This window comes from Chiloscyllium plagiosum, unplaced genomic scaffold (genome assembly GCF_037043375.1).
Source record: "Chiloscyllium plagiosum isolate Xiang-an unplaced genomic scaffold, Cpla_swu_hap1 HiC_scaffold_51, whole genome shotgun sequence".
Taxonomy (NCBI): Eukaryota; Metazoa; Chordata; class Chondrichthyes; order Orectolobiformes; family Hemiscylliidae; genus Chiloscyllium; species Chiloscyllium plagiosum.
In genome coordinates this window covers 668987-686422 of record NW_028270189.1, presented here as the reverse complement: position 1 = coordinate 686422, position 17436 = coordinate 668987, and the positions used below count along the sequence as shown (strand labels likewise).

At 61.3% G+C, this 17436-nt stretch overlaps 1 protein-coding gene across 1 annotated transcript; it reads left to right on the top strand.

Moving 5' to 3' along the window:
* Nucleotides 1-6360: 6360 nt before the first annotated feature.
* cav4b (caveolin 4b) lies at nt 6361-16688 on the top strand. The gene is made up of 3 exons (XM_043705235.2): nt 6361-6613; nt 11337-11524; nt 15965-16688. The coding sequence occupies exons 1-3, from the start codon at nt 6464-6466 to the stop codon at nt 16113-16115; spliced, it is 489 nt and encodes a 162-aa protein (XP_043561170.1). The 5' UTR covers nt 6361-6463; the 3' UTR covers nt 16116-16688.
* Nucleotides 16689-17436: the final 748 nt, after the last annotated feature.

Here is a 17436-nt window from a genome sequence, read left to right as displayed (position 1 = left end):
CGTCCCTAGTTGCCCCCACTTGAGATAGTATTGATGTGCTGCCTTCTTGAACCGCTGCAGTCTGCTTGCTGTGGGTTGACCCCCAATGCCCTGAGGGAGGGAATTCCAGATTCTGACCCAGCGACAGTGAAGGAACGGCGATATATTTCCGAGTCGGGATGGTGAGGGGCTCGGAGGGGAACTTGGAGGTGGTGGTGTTCCCATGTATCTGCTGCTCTTGTCCTTCCAGTTGGAAGTGTTCGTGGATTTAGAGAGAGCTTTGGTGAATTTCTGCAGAGCATCTTGTAGATGGTACACACTGTTTCCACTGAACGTCGGTGATGGAGGAAGTGAATCTTTGTGGATACGGTACCAATCAAGCAGGAGCTGCTTTGTCCTTGGATAGTATCGAGCTTCTTGAGTGTTGTTGGAGCTGCTCCCATCCAGGCAAGTGGGGAGTCTTCCCTCACCCTCCGGACTTGTGCCTTGTAGGTGGTGGACAGGCTTTGGGGGGAGAGTCAGGAGGAGAATTACTAGCTACAGTATTCCAAGCCTCTGACCCGATCCTATAGTCACTGTCTCTATGTAGCAAATCCAGTTGAGTTTCTGGTCAATAGTAGCCTACCAAGATGATGATACTGGGGGCAGTCAGAGATGAATGTCAAGGTGGTGATAATTAGATTGTCTCTGGTTGGAGATGGCCACCCCAGGATGTTGGTAGTGAAGGATTTGGTGATCATGACACCATTGAACGTCAAGGGGGTGATGGTTAGATTTTCTCTTGTTGGAGATAGTAACCCCCAGATGTTGATAGCGGGGGGATTCAGTGACGGTAACACCATTGAATGTCAAGGGGGCGATGGTTAGATTCTCTTTTGTTGGAGATGGTAACCCCCAGGATGTTGATAAAGGGGGGATTCAGTGATGGTAACGCCTTTGAATGTCAAGGGTTGGTGGTTGGAATCTCTCCTGTTGGAGACGGTAACCCCCAGGATGTTGATAGTGGGGGAAGGGGAATTCAGTGATGGTAACGCCATTGAACATCAAGGGGACGATGGTTAGATTCTCTCCTGTTTGAGACGGTAACCCCCTGGATGTTGATAGTGGGGAAGGGGGATTCAGTGACAGTAACGCCATTGAATGTCATGGGGGCAATAGTTAGATTCTCTCCTGTTGGATACGGTAATCCCCTGGATGTTGATGGGGGGAGGAAGGGGGATTCAGTGATGGTAACGCCATTGTATGTCAAGGGGACAATGGTTAGATTCTCTCCTGTTGGAGACGGTAACCCCCTGGATGTTGATGGGGGGAGGAAGGGGGATTCAGTGATGGTAACGCCATTGTATGTCAAGGGGACAATGGTTAGATTCTCTCCTGTTTGAGACGGTAACCCCCTGGATGTTGATAGTGGGGGAGGGGGATTCAGTGATGGTAACACCATTGAATGTCAAGGGGGCGATGGTTAGATTCTCTCCTGTTTGAGACGGTAACCCCCTGGATGTTGATAGTGGGGAAGGGGATTCAGTGATGGTAACGCCATTGTATGTCAAGGGGACAATGGTTAGATTCTCTCCTGTTGGAGACGGTAACCCCCAGGATGTTGATCGTGGGGGGAGGGGGATTCAGTGATGGTAACACCATTGAATGTCAAGGGGGCAATGGTTAGATTCTCTCCTGTTGGAGACGGTAACCCCCTGGATGTTGATAGTGGGGGGAGGGGGATTCAGTGATGGTAACACCATTGAATGTCAAGAGGGCAATGGTTAGATTCTCTCCTGTTTGAGACGGTAACCCCCTGGATGTTGATAGTGGGGGGAGGGGGATTCAGTGATGGTAACGCCATTGAATGTCAAGGGGGCAATGGTTAGATTCTCTCCTGTTGGAGACGGTAACCCCCTGGATGTTGATAGTGGGGGGAGGGGGATTCAGTGATGGTAACACCATTGAATGTCAAGGGGGCAATGGTTAGATTCTCTCCTGTTTGAGACGGTAACCCCTTGGATGTTGATAGTGGGGAGGGGGATTCAGTGATGGTAACACCATTGAATATCAAGGGGGCGATGGTTAGATTCTCTCCTGTTGGAGACGGTAACCCCCTGGATGTTGATAGTGGGGAGGGGGATTCAGTGATGGTAACACCATTGAACATCAAGGGGGCGATGGTTAGATTCTCTCCTGTTGGAGATGGTCATTGCCCGGCACCTGTGTGGCACGAATGTAGTGGGTAATGGGGACCAAGATTCAAATCACCCCATGGGCAGATGAATTAGACGAAAAATCTGGGATTGAGACTCTGATGACAGTTGTTCTCAGGGGTAGGCCTATCTGGTTCACTAATGTCCCCTTCAACGAAGGAAATCTGCCATCTTCACCCAGTCCAGGCCTACACATGACTCCAGACCTCACAGCAACATGGCTGACTCTGGACAGTGAGAGATGGGACAATGAATGCAGGCCCAACCAGTGATGCCCAACACTCCATGAATTAACTAAAAAACAGTTCATCTCTGACTCTGTTTCACAATAAATCCCGACTTCCACAACCTTCTTTCCCAAGGAAGGGTAAACTGATTACAGGTGGGCAACAGAGGACAGAGGTCTCAAGGATTTGTATAACCTTCTCCTCATGCTGACCCTGACTTCAATTGCGTGCCCCAAACACCGGGGGGCAGTCCTTATCAATTTAACTGATCAATGCTGAGGGAGGAAGCAACAACAACTGGTGTTTCTATAGCACCTTGAGTGCAGCAGAACGTCGCACAGCCCTTTGGGAAATCAGACCTTGAGCCCCACATCGGCGCGAGTCAACACAAGCTCCATCACGGAGCTCAGTTTGAAGGGACATCTTAAAGGAGAGCGAGAGAGAGAGACAGAGAGAGAGAGAGAGAGGGTTAGGGGTGGGAATGCCGGAGTTTGGATAGCCACCCCAGCAGCAGGCAGCTGAAGGCAGGGCCAGTGAAGGCAGGGGAGCATTGGGAATCGGGGGAAATGCAAGACGCCGGGATCGGAGGAGCGCAGAGATCTCGGAAAAACGGACAGAGATAGGGAGGGGATGAAGATGGCTGGAGGAGGGGACGGAGATAGGGAGGGGATGAAGAGGGCTGGAGGAGGGGACGGAGATAGGGAGGGGGTGTAGGGGGCTGGAGGAGGGGATGGAGATAGGGAGGGGGTGTAGGGGATGGAGGAGGGGACAGAGATAGGGAGGGGATGTAGGGGGCTGGAGGAGGTGACAGAGATAGGGAGGGGGTGGAGGGGCTGGAGGAAGGGACAGAGATAGGGAGGGGGTGTAGGGTACTGGAGGAGGGGACGGAGATAGGGAGGGGGTGTAGGGGCTGGAGGAGGGGACAGAGATGGGGAGGGGGTGTAGGGGCTGGAGGAGGGGAGGGAGAAAGGGAGGGGGTGTAGGGGCTAGAGGAGGGGAGGGGGTGTAGGGGCTGGAGGAGGGGACGGGGATAGGGAGGTGGTGTAGGGGCTGGAGGAGGGGACGGAGATAGGGAGGGGGTGTAGGGGCTGGAGGAGGGGACGGAGATAGGGAGGGGGTGTAGGGGCTGGAGGAGGGGACGGGGATAGGGAGAGGGTGTAGGGGCTGGAGGAGGGGACGGAGATAGGGAGGGAGTGTAGGGTACTGGAGGAGGGGACAGAGATAGGGAGGGGGTGTAGGGTACTGGAGGAGGGGACGGGGATAGGGAGGGGGTGTAGAGGCTGGAGGAGGGGACGGGGATAGGGAGGGGGTGTAGGGGCTGGAGGAGGGGACGGAGATAGGGAGGGGGTGTAGGGGCTGGAGGAGGGGACGGAGATAGGGAGGGGGTATAGGGGCTGGAGGAGGGGACGGGGATAGGGAGGGGGTGTAGGGGCTGGAGGAGGGGACGGAGATAGGGAGGGGGTGTAGGGGCTGGAGGAGGGGACGGAGATAGGGAGGGGGTGTAGGGGCTGGAGGAGGGGACGGAGATAGGGAGGGGGTGTAGGGGCTGGAGGAGGGGACGGGGATAGGGAGGGGGTGTAGGGGGCTGGAGGAGGGGACGGGGATAGGGAGGGGGTTTAGGGGCTGGAGGAGGGGACGGAGATAGGGAGGGGATGTAGGGGCTGGAGGAGGGGACGGAGATAGGGAGGGGGTATAGGGGCTGGAGGAGGGGACGGAGATAGGGAGGGGGTGTAGCGGCTGGAGGAGGGGACGGTGATAGGGAGAGGGTGTAGGGGACTGGAGGAGGGGACGGAGATAGGGAGGGGGTGTAGGGGCTGGAGGAGGGGACGGAGCTAGGGAGGAGGTGTAGGGGACTGGAGGAGGGGACGGAGATAGGGAGGGGGTGTAGGGGCTTGAGGAGGGGACGGAGATAGGGAGGGGGTGTAGGGGCTGGAGGAGGGGACGGGGATAGGGAGGGGGTGTAGGGGCTGGAGGAGGGGACGGAGATAGGGAGGGGGTGTAGGGGCTGGAGGAGGGGACGGGGATAGGGAGGGGGTGTAGGGGCTGGAGGAGGGTACGGAGATAGGGAGGGGGTGTAGGGGCTGGAGGAGGGAACGGAGATAGGGAGGGGGTGTAGGGGCTGGAGGAGGGGACGGGGATAGGGAGGGGGTGTAGGGGGCTGGAGGAGGGGACGGGGATAGGGAGGGGGTTTAGGGGCTGGAGGAGGGGACGGAGATAGGGAGGGGATGTAGGGGCTGGAGGAGGGGACGGAGATAGGGAGGGGGTGTAGGGGCTGGAGGAGGGGACGGAGATAGGGAGGGGGTGTAGGGGCTGGAGGAGGGGACGGAGATAGGGAGGGGGTGTAGGGGCTGGAGGAGGGGACGGAGATAGGGAGGGGGTGTAGGAGCTGGAGGAGGGGACGGAGATAGGGAGGGGGTGTAGGGGCTGGAGGAGGGGACGGAGATAGGGAGGGGGTGTAGGAGCTGGAGGAGGGGACGGAGATAGGGAGGGGGTGTAGGGGCTGGAGGAGGGGACGGAGATAGGGAGGGGGTGTATGAGCTGGAGGAGGGGACGGAGATAGGGTGGGGGTGTAGGGGCTGGAGGAGGGGACGGAGATAGGGAGGGGGTGTAGGGGCTGGAGGAGGGGACGGAGATAGGGAGGTATTGGTTGAGAGAATGTGAGCAGTAGTCTGGATGAGGGGGAGCCAGCGGATGTTGTTAATTTGAACTTCCAGAAGACTCTCAATAATGTCCCATTTAAAGTCCACGTGTAAAATTCGAGCATATGGGGAGGGAGGGCCTATGGTGGGTATTGAGTTGGACAGAACGTCTTTTGGCAGACAGCAAACAAAGAGTTGGGATAGAGCGGGTCTTTTTTCTGAGTGGCAGGTAGCGACTAGTGGGGTACCACAATCCTGAGTGCTGGGACCTGGCTATTGACAGTAATTTATTCATGATGTTCATGAGTGAAGTCCACGTAACGTTTCCATGTTTGGAGGGTGAGGGTGTCAGGGAGGATAACCTAAAGTGGGGTTTGGATAGGTTGAGAGAGTGGGCAAACGCAGGGCAGATGCAGTTTCATGTCGGTCAGTGGGAGGTGATTATCCGATCAGCGAGAGATTGGGAAAGGGGCTGCGGTTGGTTGTTACGATGAGGTCGGGTGTTCCTCACACACCCCTCGCAGAACGTAAACATCGCTGAGGGCGAGGAAGGCTAACGGAAGCGCTGGACTCCGTCAGGAGAGTGTTGGAGCCCAGGAGCGAGGGATGTCCCACTGTGGTTGATTGTACAGGGAAAAGACCACCGCTCCCAGAGCATTGTGGGGGCAGTGTCGGGGGGTCTCTGTATCTGAGGGAAGGTAGTTCTGGCTCCAGAGGAAGGCTGATTCATGGGACAGACCGCAGGGAGAGAGACTGGATCAGTCCGGGATTATGTTCACTGGTGTTATTAGAAGAACGAGGAGGGGGATCTGATCAAACTGATCTAATTCTAACAGGACTAGACGGGGGAGTGGTTGGCAGCGCAGCAAGGTTGTTCCTCACCACCTCAGACCCAGGGGGGGCTGAAGGAGACAGGGTTGGACTGAGATGGGGAGAAGCATCTTCACCCAGAGAGTGGGGGGGAGGGAGCCTGTGGGATTCTCTGCGGTCGGGGGCTGGAACATTGCACATTTCCCAGACGGAGTTGGATACAAGGGAGAAAGCGGATAGATAATCAGCCATGATCCTATTGATCAGGCTTGAGGGGCTGAATGGCCTGACTCCTGCACCTGTTTCCCCACAATTATACGACTGATTCCTTGTCAGGCTTCGGGAGTGAAATGCTTGAGTCCCTTTAAGTTGTTTCGAATCCTGGGCCCCTCTGTGTCAGCAAAATGTTGGGAAGTATTGAATTGGTCTCTCAGAATAGAACAGGGTTCATTCCAAAGAGAGAGAGAGAGAGAGAAAGAGAGAGAGAGTGTGGGAGCAAGTCAGCTGAAAGGCAAGGCCCAAGTTGGACTTACACATCAGAGATCCACGCTCTGGTGCTCCCTCTGTTTGCCCTCTGCCCTTTGCGCAGCCTAGTGAGGGCACGTTCTGAACCATGAAGGCCGAGGATTATACAACGGTCAACCTGGAAGGTCAAACCCCAGAGCCTGAGGGCGGGAGGGAACTGAGACCGGAACATCCCCAGCACACTGGCTCCTCGGACAAAGAGGACAGAGACCCCACCGGGATGAATCAGCACCTCAAGGTACCCGCTCTCCTTCTCCAATCCCCGCCCCCCGCCCTCTGGGATGGGAGGGAGGATTCAGGCTGGAGGCTTCAGAGGTGGGGGTGTGGGCAAAACAGCTGAACGCCTGAGGGAGCCTGTAACTGGTGGGGTGGAGTTGGGCGGTGGGATCGGGATCGACGTGGGAATCACACCTGCCGATCTGTGGGGTCACACCCAGGGATCTGTGTGGGGTCGTCCCAGGGGATCTGTGTGGGGTCACCCCCAGGGGATCTGTGTGGGGTCACACCCAGGGGATCTGTGTGGGGTCGTCCCAGGGGATCAGTGTGGGGTCGTCCCAGGGGATCTGTGTGGGGTCACACACGGGGGATCTGTGTGGGGACGTCCCAGGGGATCTGTGTGGGGTTGTCCCAGGGGATCAGTGTGGGGTCACACCCAGGGGATCTGTGTGGGATCGTCCCCAGGGGATCTGTGTGGGGTCACACCCAGGGGATCTGTGTGGGGTCGTCCCAGGGGATCAGTGTGGGGTCACACCCAGGGGATCTGTGTGGGATCGTCCCCAGGGAATCTGTGTGAGATCGTCCCAGGGGATCAGTGTGGGGTCACACCCAGGGATCTGTGTGGGGTCGTGCCAGGGGATCAGTGTGGGGTCACACCCAGGGGATCTGTGTGGGGTCACACCCAGGGGATCTGTGTGGGGTCGTCCCAGGGGATCAGTGTGGGGTCACACCCAGGGGATCTGTGTGGGATCGTCCCAGGGGATCAGTGTGGGGTCACACCCAGGGGATCTGTGTGGGGTCATCCCAGGGGATCTGTGTGGGGTCGTCCCAGGGGATCAGTGTGGGGTCACACCCAGGGGATCTGTGTGGGATCGTCCCAGGGGATCAGTGTGGGGTCGTCCCAGGGGATCTGTGTGGGGTCACACCCAGGGGATCTGTGTGGGGTCATCCCAGGGGATCTGTGTGGGGTCACACCCAGGGGATCTGTGTGGGGTCACATCCAGGGGATCTGTGTGGGGTCACATCCAGGGGATCTGTGTGGGGTCATCCCAGGGGATCTGTGTGGGGTCATCCCAGGGGATCTGTGTGGGGTCACACCCAGGGGATCTGTGTGGAATCGTCCCAGGGGATCAGTGTGGGGTCACACCCAGGGGATCTGTGTGGGTCACCCCCAGGAGATCAGTGTGGGGTCACACACGGGGGATCTGTGTGGGGTCACACACGGGGGATCTGTGTGGGGTCGTCCCCAGGGGATCTGTGTGGGGTCGTCCAAGGGGATCAGTGTGGGGTCACACACGGGGGATCTGTGTGGGGTCGTCCCCAGGGGATCTGTGTGGGGTCACTCCCAGGGGATCTGTGTGGAGTCACACCCAGGGGATCTGTGGGGTCGTCCCAGGGGATCTGTGTGGAGTCACACCCAGGGGATCTGTGTGGGATCGTCCCAGGGGATCAGTGTGGAGTCACACCCAGGGGATCTGTGTGGGGTCATCCCAGGGGATCTGTGTGGGGTCACACCCAGGGGATCTGTGTGGGATCGTCCCAGGGGATCTGTGTGGGGTCACTCCCAGGGGATCTGTGTGGGGTCGTCCCCAGGGAATCTGTGTGGGGTCGTCCCCAGGGGATCTGTATGGGATCGTCCCAGGGGATCTGTGTGGGATCATCCCAGGGGATCTGTGTGGGGTCACTCCCAGGGGATCTGTGTGGGGTCACTCCCAGGGGATCAGTGTGGAGTCACACCCAGGGGTTCTGTGTGGGGTCGTCCCAGGGGATCAGTGTGGGGTCACACCCAGGGGATCTGTGTGGGATCGTCCCCAGGGAATCTGTGTGAGATCGTCCCAGGGGATCAGTGTGGGGTCACACCCAGGGATCTGTGTGGGGTCGTGCCAGGGGATCAGTGTGGGGTCACACCCAGGGGATCTGTGTGGGGTCACACCCAGGGGATCTGTGTGGGGTCGTCCCAGGGGATCAGTGTGGGGTCACACCCAGGGGATCTGTGTGGGATCGTCCCAGGGGATCAGTGTGGGGTCACACCCAGGGGATCTGTGTGGGGTCATCCCAGGGGATCTGTGTGGGGTCGTCCCAGGGGATCAGTGTGGGGTCACACCCAGGGGATCTGTGTGGGATCGTCCCAGGGGATCAGTGTGGGGTCGTCCCAGGGGATCTGTGTGGGGTCACACCCAGGGGATCTGTGTGGGGTCATCCCAGGGGATCTGTGTGGGGTCACACCCAGGGGATCTGTGTGGGGTCACATCCAGGGGATCTGTGTGGGGTCACATCCAGGGGATCTGTGTGGGGTCATCCCAGGGGATCTGTGTGGGGTCACACCCAGGGGATCTGTGTGGGATCGTCCCAGGGGATCAGTGTGGGGTCACACCCAGGGGATCTGTGTGGGTCACCCCCAGGGGATCAGTGTGGGGTCACACACGGGGGATCTGTGTGGGGTCACACACGGGGGATCTGTGTGGGGTCGTCCCCAGGGGATCTGTGTGGGGTCGTCCAAGGGGATCAGTGTGGGGTCACACACGGGGGATCTGTGTGGGGTCGTCCCCAGGGGATCTGTGTGGGGTCACTCCCAGGGGATCTGTGTGGAGTCACACCCAGGGGATCTGTGGGGTCGTCCCAGGGGATCTGTGTGGAGTCACACCCAGGGGATCTGTGTGGGATCGTCCCAGGGGATCAGTGTGGAGTCACACCCAGGGGATCTGTGTGGGGTCATCCCAGGGGATCTGTGTGGGGTCACACCCAGGGGATCTGTGTGGGATCGTCCCAGGGGATCTGTGTGGGGTCACTCCCAGGGGATCTGTGTGGGGTCGTCCCCAGGGAATCTGTGTGGGGTCGTCCCCAGGGGATCTGTATGGGATCGTCCCAGGGGATCTGTGTGGGATCATCCCAGGGGATCTGTGTGGGGTCACTCCCAGGGGATCTGTGTGGGGTCACTCCCAGGGGATCAGTGTGGAGTCACACCCAGGGGTTCTGTGTGGGGTCGTCCCAGGGGATCTGTGTGGGGTCACACCCAGGGGATCTTGTGTGGGATCGTCCCAGGGGATCTGTGTGGGGTCACTCCCAGGGGATCTGTGTGGGGTCACACCCCGGGGATCTGTGTGGGGTCACACACGGGGGATCTTGTGTGGGATCGTCCCAGGGGATCTGTGTGGGGTCACTCCCAGGGGATCTGTGTGGGCTCACACCCAGGGGATCTGTGTGGGGTCACCCCCGGGGATCTGTGTGGGATCGTCCCAGGGGATCTGTGTGGGGTTACTACCAGGGGATCTGTGTGGGGTCGTCCCAGGGAATCAGTGTGGGGTCACACCCAGGGGATCTGTGTGGGGTCACTCCTAGGGGATCTGTGTGGGGTCACTCCCAGGGGATCAGTGTGGGGTCGTCCCAGGGGATCAGTGTGGGGTCACACCCAGGGGATCTGTGTGGGGTCACTCCCAGGGGATCTGTGTGGGGTCGTCCCAGGGGATCTGTGTGGGGTCACACCCAGGGGATCTGTGTGGGATCGTCCCAGGGGATCTGTGTGGGGTCACACCCAGGGGATCTGTGTGGGATCGTCCCAGGGGATCTGTGTGGGGTCACACCCAGGGGATCTGTGTGGGGTCACACCCAGGGGATCTGTATGGGGTCACACCCAGGGGATCTGTGTGGGGTCACACCCAGGGGATCTGTGTGGGGTCATACGCGGGGTGCTGTGTGGGATCGTCCCAGGGGATGTGTGGGGTCACACCCAGGGGATCTGTGTGGGATTGTCCCAGGGGATCAGTGTGGAGTCACACCCAGGGGATCTGTGTGGGGTCATCCCAGGGGATCTGTGTGGGGTCACACCCAGGGGATCTGTGTGGGATCGTCCCAGGGGATCTGTGTGGGGTCACTCCCAGGGGATCTGTGTGGGGTCGTCCCCAGGGAATCTGTGTGGGGTCGTCCCCAGGGGATCTGTATGGGGTCACACCCAGGGGATCTGTGTGGGGTCATACGCGGGGTGCTGTGTGGGATCGTCCCAGGGGATGTGTGGGGTCACACCCAGGGGATCTGTGTGGGATTGTCCCAGGGGATCTGTGTGGGGTCACACCCAGGGGATCTGTGTGGGGTCACTCCCAGGGGATCTGTGTGGGATCGTCCCAGGGGATCTGTGTGGGGTCACACCCAGGGGATCTGTGTGGGATTGTCCCAGGGGATCTGTGTGGGATTGTCCCAGGGGATCTGTGTGGGGTCACACCCAGGGGATCTGTGTGGGGTCACTCCCAGGGGATCTGTGTGGGATCGTCCCAGGGGATCTGTGTGGGGTCACACCCAGGGGATCTGTGTGGGATTGTCCCAGGGGATCTGTGTGGGGTCACACCCAGGGGATCTGTGTGGGGTCACTCCCAGGGGATCTGTGTGGGATCGTCCCAGGGGATCTGTGTGGGATCGTCCCCAGGGGATCTGTGTGGGATCGTCCCAGGGGATTTGTGTGGGATCGTCCCCAGGGGATCTGTGTGGGGTCACACCCAGGGGATCTGTGTGGGGTCACACACGGGGTGCTGTGAGATTCCAACTGATTCTGACCGAGGGTGTTCCTGACCCAGAACATGGGGAGGCGAGAGAGAGAGAGAGGGAAGGGCACAGTGGCTCAGGGAGAGAGGAATAAATGCCAAGGACAAGAGGGACAACTGGGGAACGAAGTGGAGAGGGAGAGAGGGTGAAAGGACATGCATGGACCCTTCACTGAAGAGGCTGTGCCTAAAGTCTCTCCACCCTTGTTACAGGTGGATTTCCCGGAGATTATTGCTGAACCTTCCACCACTCACAGTTTCGACAGGGTCTGGGCCTGGAGTAATGTTAGCTTCGAGGTCTGCAAACTGTGGAGTTATCGGATCATCTCTCTGCTCTGTGCAATCCCCGCTTCCATCCTCACCGGCTGCCTCTTCTCCTTCGTCACTTGTCTACGCATATGGTGAGTGTTTGTCCCCAGGGAGACCGGGCCCGAGGCCTCACGCGGGACAGGTAGACCAGGCCCGAGGCCTCACGTGGCAGGGAATCCAGGCCCGAGGCCTCAGGGTTCAGGGAATCCAGGCCCGAGGCCTCAGGGGTCAGGTAGACCAGGCCTGAGGCCTCACGGGGCAGGGAGTCCAGGCCCGAGGCCTCACAGTGCGAAGAGACCAGGCCCGAGGTCTCACAGGGCAGGTAGACCAGGCCCGAGGCCTCACAGGGCAGGGAGACCAGGCCTGAAGCCTCACAGAGCGAAGAGACCAGGCCCGAGGACTCACAGGGCAGGTAGACCAGGCCCAAGGCCTCACAATGCATGGAGACCAGGCCCGAGGCCTCACGGCGCATGGAGACCAGGCCCCAGGCCACACGAGAAAGGAAGACCAGGCCCGAGGCCTCGTGATGCAGGGAGACCAGGCCCGAGGTCTCACAGTGGTGAGACCAGGCCCGAGGTCTCATGATGTAGGGAGACCAGGCCCCAGGCCTCACGATGCAGGGAGACAAGGCCCCAGGCCTCACAATGCAGGGAGACAAGGCCTGAGGCCTCACAGGGCAGGGAGACCAGGCCCGAGGCCTCACGGGGCAGGAAGACCAGGCCCGAGGCCTCGTGATGCAGGGAGACAAGGCCCGAGGCCTCATGGGGCAGGGAGTCCAGGCCCGAGACCTCACTGTGCAGGGAGACCAGGCCCAAGGCCTCACGGGGCAGGGAGACCAGGCCGGAGACCTCACGGTGCAGGGAGACCAGGCCCGACGCCTCACAGTACAGGGAGCCTAGCCCGAGGCCTCACGATGCAGGGAGACCAGGCCCTAAGCCTCACAATGCATGGAGTCCAGGCCCGAGGCCTCACGGTGCAGGGAGACCAGGCCAGAGGCCTCACAGGGCAGGGAGACCAGGCCCGAGGCCTCACGGGGCTAGGAGACCAGGACCAAGGCCTCACAAGGCAGAGAGACCAGGCCCGAGGCATCACGGGGCAGGGATAACAGGCCCAGTCCTTACGGGGCTAGGAGACCAGGCCCAAGGCCTCACAAGGCAGAGAGACCAGGCCCGAGGCCTCACGGGGCAGGGAGCCCAGGCCCGTTGCCTCACGGGGCAGGGGGACCAAGCCCAAGGCTTCACGGGGCAGGGAGAGCAGGCCCAGGCCTTACGGGGCTAGGAGACCAGGACCAAGGCCTCACAAGGCAGAGAGACCAGGCCCGAGGACTCACGGTGTAGGGTGTCCAGGCTGGAGGCCTCACAATGCAGGGACACAAGGCCTGAGGCCTCACAGGGCAGGGAAACCAGGCCCGAGGCCTTACGGGGCAGGGAGACCAGGCCTGAGGCCTCATGCAGAAGGGAGACGAGGCCCGAGGCCTCATGGGGCAGGGAGTCCAGGCCCAAGACCTCACTGTGCAGGGAGACCAGGCCCGAGGCCTCACGGGGCAGGGAGACCAGGTCTGAGGCCTCATGCAGAAGGGAGACGAGGCCCGAGGCCTCATGGGGCAGGGAGTCTAGGCCGGAGACCTCACGGTGCAGGGAGACCAGGCCCGACGCCTCACAGTACAAGGAGCCTAGCCCGAGGCCTCACGATGCAGGGAGACCAGGCCCTAAGCCTCACAATGCATGGAGTCCAGGCCCGAGGCCTCACGGTGCAGGGAGACTAGGCCTGAGGCCTCACAGGGCAGGGAGACCAGGCCCGAGGCCTCATGGGGCAGGAAGACCAGGCCCAAGGCCTCGTGATGCAGGGAGACCAGGCCCGAGGCCTCACGGGGCAGGGAGACCAGGCCCGAGGCCTCATGCAGAAGGGAGACGAGGCCCGAGGCCTCATGGGGCAGGGAGTCTAGGCCGGAGACCTCACGATGCAGGGAGACCAGGCCCGACGCCTCACAGTACAGGGAGCCCATCCCGAGGCCTCACGATGCAGGGAGACCAGGCCCTAAGCCTCACAATGCATGGAGTCCAGGCCCGAGGCCTCACGGTGCAGGGAGACTAGGCCTGAGGCCTCACAGGGCAGGGAGACCAGGCCCGAGGCCTCATGGGGCAGGAAGACCAGGCCCGAGGCCTCATGGGGCAGGAAGACCAGGCCCGAGGCCTCGTGATGCAGGGAGACCAGGCCCGAGGCCTCACGGGGCAGGGAGACCAGGCCCGAGGCCTCATGCAGAAGGGAGACGAGGCCCGAGGCCTCATGGGGCAGGGAGTCTAGGCCAGAGACCTCATGATGCAGGGAGACCAGGCCCGACGCCTCACAGTACAGGGAGCCTAGCCCGAGGCCTCACGATGCAGGGAGACCAGGCCCTAAGCCTCACAATGCATGGAGTCCAGGCCCGAGGCCTCACGGTGCAGGGAGACTAGGCCTGAGGCCTCACAGGGCAGGGAGACCAGGCCCGAGGCCTCATGGGGCAGGAAGACCAGGCCAGAGGCCTCATGGGGCAGGGAGACCAGGCCCGAGGCCTCATGGGGCAGGGACTCCAGGCCTTTGACCTCACAGTGCAGGGAGACCAGGCCCGAGGCATCACGGGGCAGGGATAACAGGCCCGAGGCCACACGGTGCAGGGAGACCAGGCCCAAGGCCACACGGTACAGGGAGACCAGGCACGAGGCCTCACGGGGCAGGGAGACCAGGCCCGAGGCCACATGATGCAGGGAGACAAGGCCCGAGGCCACATGATGTAGGGAGACCAGGCCTGAGGCCTCAGGGTGCAGGGAGACCAGTCCCGGAGCCTCATGGTGCAGGGAGACCAGGCCCGAGCCCTCACGATGCAGGGTGACTAGGCCTGAGGCCTCACGATGCAGGGTGACTAGGCCTGAGGCCTCACCGTGCAGGGAAACAAGGCCCCAGCCATCACGGGGCAGGGTGACCAGGCCCAAGGCCTCACGATGCAAGGAGACCATGCCCCAGGCCTCGTGATGCAGGGAGACCAGGCCCCAGGCCTCACGACGAAGTGAGTCCAGGCCCGAGGCCTTATGGTTCAAGGAAACCAGGCCCCAGGCCTCATGATGCAGGGAGTCCAGGCCTGAGGCCTCACAGTGCAAGGAGACCAGGCCCAAGGCCTCACGGGGCAGGGAGACCAGGCACGAGGCCTCACGGGGCAGGGAGACCAGGCCCAAGGCCTCATGTGGCAGGGATACCAGGCCCGAGGCCTGACAGTGCAGGGAGACCAGGCCCGAGGCCTCACGGGACAGAAAGACCACGCCCGAGGCCTGACAGTGCAGGGAGACCAGGCCCGAGGCCTCACGGGACAGGGAACCCAGGCCTCACATTACAGAGAGACCAGGCCCCAGGCCTCATGGGGCAGGGATACCAGGCCCGAGGCCTCACAGTGCACGGAGACCAGGCCCGAGGCCTCACGGGACAGGGAACCCAGGCTCCAGGCCTCACATTGCAGAGAGACCAGGCCCCAGGCCTCATGGGGCAGGGATACCAGGCCCGAGGCCTCACAGTGCACGGAGACCAGGCCCGAGGCAGCACAGGGGAAGGGAGACCAGGCCCGAGGCCTCACGTTGCAGAGAGACCAGGCCCTAGAGCTCATGGTGCAGGGAAACCAGTCCCAAGGCCTCACGGTGCAGGGAGACCAGGCCCAGGCCTCACGGGGCAGGGAGACCAGTCCCGAGGCCTCATGGGGCAGGGAGACCTGGCCTGAGGTCTGACTGCAGGGAGACCAGGCTCAAGGCCTCTCGGGACAGGTAGACCAGGCCCAAGGTCTGACAGTGCAGGGAGACCAGGCCCGAGGCCTCAAGGGACAGAGAGACCACGCCCGAGGCCTGACCGTGCAGGGAGACCAGGCCCGAGGGCTCATGGTGCAGAGAGACCAGGCCTGATGCCTCATGGTGCAGGGAGACCAGGCATGAGGCCTCACACAACAGGGAGGCCAGGCCCAGGCCTCAAGAGGCAAGGAGACCAGGCCCGAGGCCTGACAGTGCAGGGATACCAGGCCCGAGGCCTCACGGGACAGGGAGACCAGGTCTGAGGCCTCACGGGACAGAGAGACCAGGCCCGAGGCCTCATGGTGCAGGGAGACCAGGCCTGAGATCTCACTGTACAGGGAGACCAGGCCCGATGCCTCATGATGCTCGGAGACCAGGCCACAGGCCTCATGGTGCAGGGAGATCAGGCCTGAGGCCTCACAGTGCAGGGAGACCAGGCCCCAGGCCTCCCAGTGCAGGGAGACCAGGCCCGAGGCCTCGGTGCAGGGAGATCAGGCCTGAGGCCTCACAGTGCAGGGAGACTAGGCCCCAGGCCTCATGGGTTAGGGAGACTAGAGAAAGGCCTGAGACCTCGTGTTGAAAATTGAGAGTGTGTTTCTCGGTTGGCGATTGGGAGTTGGGAAGGTGGGGAGGTGTGATGCTGCTGTGGGATTGATGGATATGTCAGAAGTTGTCAAGCTGGAGTGGATGTACGTGCCGGCGATCCTGTCTCTCTCCTGTTTCTAGGTGCCTGGTGCCTTGTGTGAGGATCTGTCGCCTCTGCCGGCCTACCTGCCAGGAGGTCTGCCATATCCTGACGGACATCATTGTCAGCCCGTTCTGTACCAGCGTGGGCCGCTGTTTCCGGAGAGTTCACCTTATTGTGGCCAGATACTAGTCCCACTCCCTGTCCGCACCTCCAGCTGAGGCCTCTCCCAGGGCCTCTACCTGCTGTAACAGACCCCTCTCACTGACGTCCAGTCCACAGGCATCAGTTCCAAACCCATATTCCCTCTCCCAGACTCCAGGGGCAATACTCACTCTCCCAGGGCCACACCCACTCTCCCAGAGTCACACCCACTCTCCCAGGGCCACACCCGCTCTCCCAGGGCCACACCCACTCTCCCAGAGCCACACCCACTCTCCCAGAGTCACACCCACTCTCCCAGGGCCACACCCTCTCTCCCAGGGCCACACCCACTCTCCCAGAGTCACACCCACTCTCCCAGGGCCACACCCTCTCTCCCAGGGCCACACCCACTCTCCCAGAGCCACACCCTCTCTCCCAGGGCCGCACTCACTCTCCCAGAGTCACACCCACTCTCCCAGGGCCACACCCACTCTCCCAGGGCCACACCCACTCTCCCAGAGTCACACCCACTCTCCCAGAGTAACACCCACTCTCCCAGGGCCACACCCACTCTCCCAGGGCCACACCCACTCTCCCAGGGCCACACCCACTCTCCCAGAGTCACACCCACTCTCCCAGGGCCACACCTGCTCTCCCAGGGCCACACCCACTCTCCCAGAGTCACACCCACTCTCCCAGAGCCACACCCTCTCTCCCAGGGCCACACCCACTCTCCCAGGGCCACACCCACTCTCCCAGGGCCACACCCAGTCTCCCAGATTAACACCCACTCTCCCAGGGCCACACCCACTCTCCCAGGGCCACACCCACTCTCCCAGAGCCACACCTGCTCTCCTAGGGCCACACCTGCTCTCCCAGGGCCACATCCACTCTCCCAGATTAACACCCACTCCCCCAGAGCCACACCCACTCTCCCGGAGCCACATCCACTCTCCCAGGGCCACACCCACTCCCCCAGAGCCACACCCACTCTCCCAGGGCCACACCCACTCTCCCAGATTAACACCCACTCTCTCAGAGCAACACCCACTCTCTCAGAGCCACACCCACTCTCCCAGAGTCACACCCTCTCTCCCAGGGCCACACCCACTCTCCCAGAGCCACACCCACTCTCCCAGGGCCACACCCACTCTCCCAGAGCCACACCCACTCTCCCAGAGCCACACCCTCTCTCCCAGAGTCACACCCTCTCTCCCAGAGTCACACCCACTCTCCCAGAGCCACACCCACTCTCCCAGAGCCACACCCTCTCTCCCAGAGTCACACCCTCTCTCCCAGAGCCACACCCTCTCTCCCAGGGCCACACCCACTCTCCCAGGGCCACAGCCACTCTCCCGGAGCCACACCT

Bases quoted from the DNA above. Each gene is read 5' to 3' on its own strand.
- cav4b (XM_043705235.2), top strand. From the start codon at position 6,464: ATGAAGGCCGAGGATTATACAACGGTCAACCTGGAAGGTCAAACCCCA. The intron at 6,614-11,336 runs GTACCCGCTCTC...CCCTTGTTACAG, and splicing joins GGATGAATCAGCACCTCAAG to GTGGATTTCCCGGAGATTAT. The intron at 11,525-15,964 runs GTGAGTGTTTGT...TCCTGTTTCTAG, and splicing joins GTCACTTGTCTACGCATATG to GTGCCTGGTGCCTTGTGTGA.